Source organism: Cricetulus griseus, chromosome 2, assembly GCF_003668045.3.
Source record: "Cricetulus griseus strain 17A/GY chromosome 2, alternate assembly CriGri-PICRH-1.0, whole genome shotgun sequence".
Taxonomy (NCBI): domain Eukaryota; kingdom Metazoa; phylum Chordata; class Mammalia; order Rodentia; family Cricetidae; genus Cricetulus; species Cricetulus griseus.
The window spans coordinates 119,754,603-119,763,780 of NC_048595.1; the positions used below are offsets into that span (position 1 = coordinate 119,754,603).

At 51.0% G+C, this 9,178-nt stretch overlaps 1 protein-coding gene across 1 annotated transcript; it reads left to right on the top strand.

Annotated features, from left to right (window-relative positions):
- The first annotated feature begins 1,241 nt into the window (after window positions 1-1,241).
- Window positions 1,242-8,822, top strand: LOC113834444 (PR domain zinc finger protein 13-like). The gene is given in 6 exon segments (XM_027403631.1): window positions 1,242-1,302; window positions 1,305-1,531; window positions 3,013-3,144; window positions 3,459-3,579; window positions 7,110-7,722; window positions 7,724-8,822. Coding segments are annotated over 6 exon segments (2,253 nt in total).
- Window positions 8,823-9,178: the final 356 nt, after the last annotated feature.

The window sequence follows — 9,178 nt, forward strand, 5'->3', positions numbered from 1 at the left end:
TGTGATGGGCTGGGGGTGGGAGTGAGGACACAACATCATTGGAGTCACTGCAGGAGTTTCCTGGTGGCTTCAGTGGTGGCAACGTGGGATTTGGGAAAAGGTGCCTGGAGTCGACCCAAATGCCTGCTATTGACTTGCCTCGGGACCTTGTTGAGAGACTGCGATGTTTTTATTGTTGGTTTGTTTGCTTTGATAAAATAAGCAAAAATCCAGTCTTTTGGTTCTGGAGAAGTTAGTGTCAGGACTTCCTCTTCGTTTTAAACTTAAAAGCAAAACAAGGTTTGAATTGATGAGTTGCCTGTGTGTGTGTGTGTGTGTGTGTGTGTGTGTGTGTGTGTGTGTGTGTGTGATTAACAACCCTGCAGAGAACTCCCTTCTCTTCATTGCTGTAGCTTGATCCACACAGCACATCTACGAAGATCTTGGCTCTGTAGCTGCTCCCTACCCTCAGAGAAAGTGTGGGGCCTGAGTGCGACCCGATCCGGAGCAGTGATGACCAGCTGGCTTCGCTCTCTCAAATTGTTCCGGTGGTTTCATATTTTGGGGGCAAATCGGGATAGAGGGAACAACTAAAGCGGTTCTAAATGGTGGACTGGCCTGAACCCAATCGCTGAAATGGTACTATGGTCGTTAGTTAAAAAGTGTAGGTATTTTCTGGTGTTTCCCCATCAAGTACCTGCCTAACTTCTGTATGGCACACGCCAGAAATCAATAGAAGTTAACAAGTCCTCCAAACAGTCTCCAACTCTTTGTTTAATCTCCTTTACAATAAAGCCAAGGGGAGAGAATTAAGAATCTTTGAAGTAGACCAAGGCTCAAAGGAATCAGCCAAGTAGACTTAAAGTAGTCACTTATTTCCCAAAACTGGTTTGTCGGCGAACAATAAAAGGAAGTAAAATTTATGGAGAAATTATACAGTGGATTTGTCACTTAAAATATCGTAACTGTCTCGGGGACAATACCCCATGCTGAGGATTAATGGTCCCGCCGGACCTTTGATTCCCCAGCGTCTTTTCTTCGCCCTTGACAAATTGGATTTTTAGGAATGGGAAGGTCGCCTGGACCATTGTGTGCTAGCCATTCAGAGGCCTCGATTATGCAGGGGGCTGAGGGAACCACTCCATGTGACCCTCTCGGGTGGGACTCTGCAGCTGCTTCACAGCGCAACTCTCTCACCAAACTCCGCGCCCTTGCGCTGGTGGTGCCAAAAGGCGCCCGCCCGGATTGAAAAGGCGCAGTGCATGCCCGCCTGCGTCACTCGGCGGGCAGAAGACGCACGTCGGGGTGCGGCTCCTTCATCGCATGAGGCTGCTCCTGGTTCTGCCACTCGCTCCTCCTCGTGGAGGACCCCGCGAGCCCCAGCGCCTGCCTGGCGGCGGTGGCAACAATGCACGGAACTTCCCGCACTCCGGCCACCAGCGTGAACGCTGACTGCTGCATCCCTGCTGGCTTGCGCCTGGGGCCCGTGCCTGGCACCTTCAAGCTGGGCAAGTACCTGTCAGATCGCAGGGAACCAGGGCCCAAGAAAAAGGTACTGGGCCATTCTGGATCTCCGTCCCTTGCCGTTCTCCTACCATTGCCGGGATCCAGGAAAGGGATGGAAAAAAAAAGCGGAGAAAAGGGGTACCTGTTAATTCTGCAGAGTAGAATTATCCGACTATCCTTAGAATGTCTCATAACTGAGCCGTGGGGAGGGCTGAAGGGAGGGCAGAGCTGAGCCGCCACAGACTCTAGTTCGTTGCGCCAGGGTCTGTAGGTTTGGAGGCCTGTGGGAACTGATAGTTTCCCCAGCTCTCTGCGGGTGTCCTCGGCGAGGTGATGACGGTTCCTAAGTCCCACATCGACCCTTGCTTCTCTTGGCAAATGTATCCCTTTCCCTGGAGGTATAAGATGGAAAGGACCCCCCCTCCCCGCCTCCCGCGGTTCTGTTTACTAGTTTGAGGCTTACATTTTGTTTTAAACAAGTTAATCCCATTTCACATAGTGGATAATTCTTGTTGAGGCTCTTAGTTGTTGGACTATACCAAGCCCCCATTTGCTTGTAGGTTTGGGTAGGAAATGGGGAGCGGATGAGCCAGGTGGTGAATAATTTTGATGCCATTTGAGAGGTAGTGGAGCCCCACCCTCGAGGGGACACCCAGTTGGGACCCTCAGAGTCTGAGATCCCAGCCGAGAGGTGCCAGGGAAAACTCTCCAGCGGTAATACGCACCCCCCCCCCCGCTGTCTTGATTCTTTACTAGAGAGGGGTTTTAAAGGCTCTTGCCAGGGGAGGGTGGGGGATGCCTTAGCAGTCAAGGACTGGCAGACAGCAACCGGGAAATTAAGTCAAAGACTTGTTTAAAAAGGGAAGACCTTGGTTTTAGCAGCCGCCTAGAGCTTTCTTGTAAGAAGTGCTATCTTCCGAGTCTAAGGAACAGGACCTGCACCTTCCTTCTGGTGCTGGCAAACCTCCCGCCTCTCCTTCTGGTCACCCGGTTTTGTAGCTAACCACGCCTCTCTCTTTAAAAGCGATTTAATTGCTTTTAAATGGTCTGCTAGCTGCAGGCAAAATTTCTCTGTGCTGGCTTTGTTCTGAGCATTTCACCGCGGAGTTCACTTGCACCTAGGAGCAGCAGTACTAGAAAATGAAAGGTTGAGAAACAGGGTAGGAGCACTGCACCGGGCTTCACAGGCCGGGCTTGGACCCCAGAATTGCACGTGGGGAGAGGTGGGGAGTGTTTTGCAGCCGGATGCATCTCGGAGCTCAGAAAAAATGCCTTTTCTGGGTGGTGTTTCTCAGGTGTGTGGTGGTGGCCACGGTCGATGATGGGCCAGTTTATCACTCAGTGTCCCTTATTTCCCCATCCTCTAAACTGAGTCCCTAAGGAATTATTCTCCCAGAAGCTCATAGAGGTTGGGTCAAAGAGGATACAATCATTTTCCTGAGTTGCGTGGGATGGAGGGTAATCTTTCCTCTGGGCTGTGAGACTGGCTGTGGCATGTGGGGGAAATGACCACTGCTTGTATTGCAGGTGCGCATGGTGAGAGGGGAGCTGGTGGACGAGTCGGGGGACTCCCCTCTGGAGTGGATAGGGTTAATCCGGGCAGCCAGGAACGCCCAGGAACAGACTCTGGAAGCTATTGCAGACTTGCCAGGAGGACAGGTACTGTCAGTGCCCTCATCCTAGTCAATTCCAGTTCCCTCCGCGAATGAGCCTCCCTAAGGCAGCCAGACATTTTATAAGCAAAGAACTTTGAAAGGCAAGAGTTCTCTCTTTAAACATGCCAATGAGCCTGCAAGGAAGATACTTTTGTGTCATTTGAAGAATGAAAGATGAGATTCAAAGTTATCTAGTAGCTTCTCCAGGGCCACAATGTCAGCATTTGAACCTTTATTCTCAAGCACCAGGAAATAGCAGAGAATATTGTTGTTGTTGTTGCTATTATTGTTGTTGTTATTATTATTATTGCATCCTAGATCTTCTATAGAGCATTGCGAGATGTCCAGCCAGGGGAAGAGCTGACTGTGTGGTATTCTAACTCCTTGGCTCAGTGGTTTGACATCCCCACAACAGCGACCCCAACTCATGATGAGAAAGGTACTACCTCTGAGATGGTCTCCCCAACAGTGAGGGTGAGCAAGAGTAGAGTCCAACTCTTCTCTTGGGTAGTGGGAGGTGATGCTAGACCCAGTGAGCCTTTCTGCTCAGCTCTGTGGAAACTGAATTCATGCTCTTTACACAGAGACAGAGGGAACTGCTTCGTTAAAACCATTAGCAAATGGTAACAAAACTGGGTAATAGCCTGGTCCTCTATGGCAGAGGACTACTCCTCATGAACTTCATGGTTTCTTTCTTTCCCATTGCACGGCCCAAATGACAAGTATTTACTTAATGAAGAACCAGTAAAGAAGACTTAATATGCTACAACAGTTTCATCTTGAGTGCTAGACACCAAGGCTTAAATCTAGAATACTTTTTAAAAGGTTCCAAGGTGCTCTTTCTCTGTTAGTTTTTCAGGAGAGCAATGTCTTTGGCAGCATTTTAGAAGCATAATGGTACTTACAGCTGGTCCCTTGGCAGGTATTAAAGTCCTTCCTTAAAATGTTATTTCTTCATTTCCCCTTACTAAATCTACTTAAAACGAATCTGGGATGTATCCCAGTTTCTTCTCAGATTTATTTGATTCCTTCCAAGCCAACAGCCAATTCATGCAAATTAAGGGGCAGCAACTAAAGAGGAACACATTTCAAACCCTCCACACAGCGCTGAAGGTCATTTCCTGTGGGAAGAAGGCTGGGAGGTGCTAAAATAGTAAAGGTCTTGAGAGTCCCTCTCATCCTTCATAAAGCTTCCCCTGGCCTTTCCCCCTCCCCTTCTAATTGTTTTGGCTTGTTCATAATTTCTCCCAAGAAGCTATTTATTTATGGACTACAAAAAAGTGTTCCAAAATAGTTTAACACAATCTCCTCCGGAAACAGGTAAATATTGATAAAAGTGTGGTAATTAGGACATACTTCATGAGCTGGACTAGTTATTTAGAGAAATGAGTCATTTCACTTCAAAGTACTGCTGCCTTCCATAAATCAATCAATCTGTTTTAAAATAGATTTGCATGACCAGTATTCATAGGAATTATCCTATCTTAGTTTGTTCCTTGAGCCACGTTTTTAGAATCTTTTGTTAAGTTCTTCCAGTAAGAAGTAGAGCTAGCTGTTTCCTAGGGGAACTCTCAAAGTAGCCACTCTATAATAAATCGTGCCAGCCACTTCTGCACAGAACATTTTTCCATAGGGACAACCAAACAGAGAAAAGCTACTTGTTTAACCCATGTATTTTATTACAGCCAACTGGTTTTCATAAATGCCGTATGGCAACTGATAACAAAAAAATCCATCATTTTACTGCTGGGGAAGCCTACTTTGAACCTGACATTTCTAGAGGGGGCATGTCTAAAATCTTTAAAGTTACATGAGGGGGAGGAGCAAAGTCATTTATGAAAGGTGTTTGACTCACTTGGCAACAGTTGAACCTTAGGGTCTGCAGAACCTGTTGATAAAGATAAGCGGGGAAAATCGATGTGTGGAATAACACACACACACACACACACACACACACACACACACGCACGCACGCACGCACGCACACACACACACACACACACACACACACACACACGTGTCTTAACTTTTGGGAAGAGAAAGAAATATGTAGGGGGTCACATCTCTTTTACAATATGGCTAGCTTCGGTTATTTTCAATTTTATAGAAAGATTGAGCTACTGCCCCTTCATTTAAGAACCAAGAGTACTTGGCTTTGCATTGGCAGAGTCATTCTGGAACAGATTGAAATCTCTTGAAGAGCTGCTGTAGCAAAGGACTTTAGAAACTCCAAGAAAACCAAGGGGTCACCTTCCTCTTTTTCCAGGAGTTGTTTTACATAGATGTTTCACACGACAGCAGGAATATTGATGGTCTTGTGTAGGTCTTCGATAAACAACTGGAATAGAGTATTATAACCAAATTCTCTGTCCCCGATTTCTCCCAGCTCTCCTTTGCCCTCTATTGGAATAAACTGCTCCCCTCCTTTGAGACAGTCTTGCTATATAGTCCTGACTGGCCTGGAACTATGTTGACCAAGCTGGCCTCAAACTCACAAAGATCTGAGTTCTGCTTTCCAAGTACCGGGATTAAAGGTGTGTGGCACCATGACAAGCTCTGTAGTAATGTTTTAAAGTGGGAGAGGGGTGCACATAAAGAGGGAGAATATAACTTTTTTAGTGAATCCCCCTCCCCCAAGACAGGGTTTCTTTGTGTAGCTTTGGAGCCTGTCCTGGAACTAGCTCTTGTAGATCAGACTGGTCTAGAACTCACGGAAATCTGCCTGCCTCTGCCTCCCAAGTGCTGGGATTAAAGGCTTGGCTTTCTAGTGAACCTTAAGAGACCTACAGTGTACTCTGTTATTTCCTTGAGGCCCAATCAACTTCTTTCTCACATATTTAGTATTATCAGTCAATCAGTTAAAAACATTTTGCATTTATATGCACAGCAGTACATAGAAATTAGTTCCAAGCACCTTGTTAGTAGGTATCTCATGCAGCCCTCTCTGGATTGTGTTCAAAGACTCTAGCAAGTCAAGACAATTACAATATAAGAGACACAAAGAATTGAAACCATGCAAGCACACCACTTGAGGCAGGGAACTCTGCACTTTTAAATGCAGAGTACCTTTCTCGTTTTTCTTTATTTATTAAATGAACTATATCTCTCCCAAGTACTTTTCCAAGCTTGTATCTGCGCACCTATCTAGGAGTTAATTAACTTCCAGGTAGAACTGATATGACAATGCTATACCATCCTTCTCAGAATATAATCACTGGTCATAGAATATTAGGAGGTAGGGCTTTTTTTTTTTTCTTCAGTCCAATTCGACGAAGTTAAAAAGGGAAATAAGGATGCAAATAGTTTTGAAGGATAACAAGTCACAATCCTTATGTGGGGATTCATTTGGTCACGCTCCAGGAAAACCTCGGGCAAGTGTTTAAGTCTGGGAGGAGCAGAAAGGGCGGAGAGCCCACACAAAAGACATTGTTATATGAAAAGGAATGATTACATATGGCCCATACATACAGGATATTGTCTCGCCTGGTAATGAGGCGCTCACGACTATTAGATTGGCCTTTGTTCAGTTTATCCAAACTCCTTGACATACGCCACCTATTCTGTAAACGCCAACAGATGGGCGCAGGCAAAGCACAGCCTCAACACTTGATTTAAGGCAACAGCTGCTCTCTGCTCTTCCCGGTCAGCCCTCCTGAGCCGTGCTCTTCCAAAGGAGATTTACTACGAGGGCTAGCAGGAAGTCTTCATTGGAAAGGCTCAGGTCACCTGTCCTGCTGTTTGAGTAGGATGGAGGTGACAAGGGTTGGCCATTTACACGCTTTGGGAGGGTCTACACATCTTGACAGGGTTTCCCGAACTTTATCTCTCGGCCCTAAGACCTTTACTCGCGCCCCCGCCCCTCGATTGTGCCACATTGTGGGTCAAAACCTGGGCTTTGCCCGGTGCCCTGGCGCTTTCCTCCTGTCGCCTTTTCTTCTCACAGCGTTACTGTCCCATTCTCTTGCCCAGGGGAGGAGCGCTACATCTGCTGGTACTGCTGGAGGACATTTAGATACCCCAACAGTCTCAAGGCACACCTGCGTTTCCACTGCGTGCTCAGCGGCGGCGGGGGCCGCGCATTTCTGCATCAGGAGCACTCGGCCAGGTCCGGCGGTGGCCCGGCGGCAGAAGGCCTTGGCCTCCCTCCGAAACCCACTGCTCCGGACTTGACCTTACCGGTCCAGGCAGGCGCTTTGCGGCCCCAAGCACAGGCCACTCAACTCGCCCAGGCCTTCGGGGCGCGGGAGAACATCAAGCGCGAGGTTTCCTTGGCACCCTCGGCCACTTCACCGTCCCCGGGCAAGTGGGGAACTCCAAGGAAGGGCAAGGAGCAGCCAGATCGCGCCCTGGATGCGAGCGGGGTGCCCCGCGCACACAGTCACTTCCTGGGCATCGTGGGCGGCTCCGGAGCTGGCGGCGGCGGCGGCAGCGGCGGCAGTGGCGGCCTGGCTTTCTATCCCGGCGTACGATCCGCTTTCAAACCCGCTGGCCTGGCCCGGGCAGCTTCACAGGGCGACCCCTATCGGGATGAGGGCGGCGGCAAGGGACCCGGGCTGGCATTGGGTCGGCTGCTGGGCGGGGCCGGGCGGCGGGCGCCCCGGCAGTGGGGAGAGCCCAGCTGGCCACCACCACCATCACCACCACGCTCATCACCACCATCACCATCCCAAGTGCCTGCTCGCGGGGGACCCGCCGCCACCGGGTCTGGCGTGTCCCGGGGCCCTGCGAGCCTTTCCCCTGCTGGCAGGCCACACGGAGGAGGTGTCCGCCTTCAAGCACGTGGAGCGCGCCCCGCCCGCCGCTGCCGCGCTGCCTGCTGCGCGCTACGCTGCTCTCCCCGCACCCGGGCTCCCCCTGGAGCGTTGCGCTCTGCCGCCCCTCGACGCCGCCAGCGGGCTCAAAGCCTACTCCAGCGGCGAGTGCAGTCCCCTGCCCGCTGTCATGCCGGCCTTCACGGTGTACAGCGGTGATCTGCTCTACGGCCCCCCTGCCGCCTACTACCCGCTCAAGCTGCACTTGGGCGGGCTGCTCAAATACCCGGAGTCCATCTCCTATTTGAGCGGGTCCGCGGCGGCGGCGGCAGCGGCGATCGGCCCGGCCGAGCTGGGCTCCCTGGCCAGTATCGACCGCGAGATCGCCATGCACACGCAGCAGCTGTCCGAGATGGCGGTCGGGAAAGGTCGCGCCCGCCTGGAATCGGGGACTCTGCCTCCGGCCGTAGTGGCTGCGGCTGGCAGCGGCGGCGGGGGCGCAGTGGGCAAGCCCAAGACGGGACACTTGTGCCTCTACTGCGGCAAATTGTACTCGCGCAAGTACGGGCTGAAGATCCACATGCGGACGCACACCGGCTACAAGCCGCTCAAGTGCAAAGTGTGCTTGCGGCCCTTTGGCGACCCCAGCAATCTCAACAAGCACATCCGACTGCACGCGGAGGGCAACACACCCTATCGCTGCGAATTCTGCGGCAAGGTGTTGGTGCGCCGCCGGGACCTGGAGCGTCACGTCAAGTCCCGCCACCCAGGCCAGAGCCTGATCGCCAAGGCGGGCGACGGTCCGGGCGCCGAGCCGGGCTATGCCCTGGAGCCTGGGGATCCCAAGAGCGAGGACAGTGATGTGGACGTCTGCTTCACCGACGACCAGAGCGACCCCGAGGCTGGGGGCCAAAGCCAGCGCGACTCCTAACGCTTCCGAGCAAGGGGGAGGGGCGTGGGCAGAGTTGAATAAAGTGGTGACAAGGACTTGGTTGGTTATTTTGCGGAGGGTGTCGGAGTGAGCCCCTGCAGTTCTTCAGTGGGGCAACGTTTAAGGGTGGGTTGAAAAGCAGCCACCGAGCAACCCATAGGATGTGGGTCTCCACAATTCAGACCTCTAGACTGTGGCACGGCCTCTCTCCCTGCAGGCACTATGGCATTAGGGTTCAGCATCACGTCAATTCAAATATCTCACTGCCCTCAAAGGTGATGATTTTGGCCGCCACGCATTCTTAAAACGTTCTTTTCTGTGGAGGAAATCGTGCCTTTTGAAAAGATGTTTCTCGT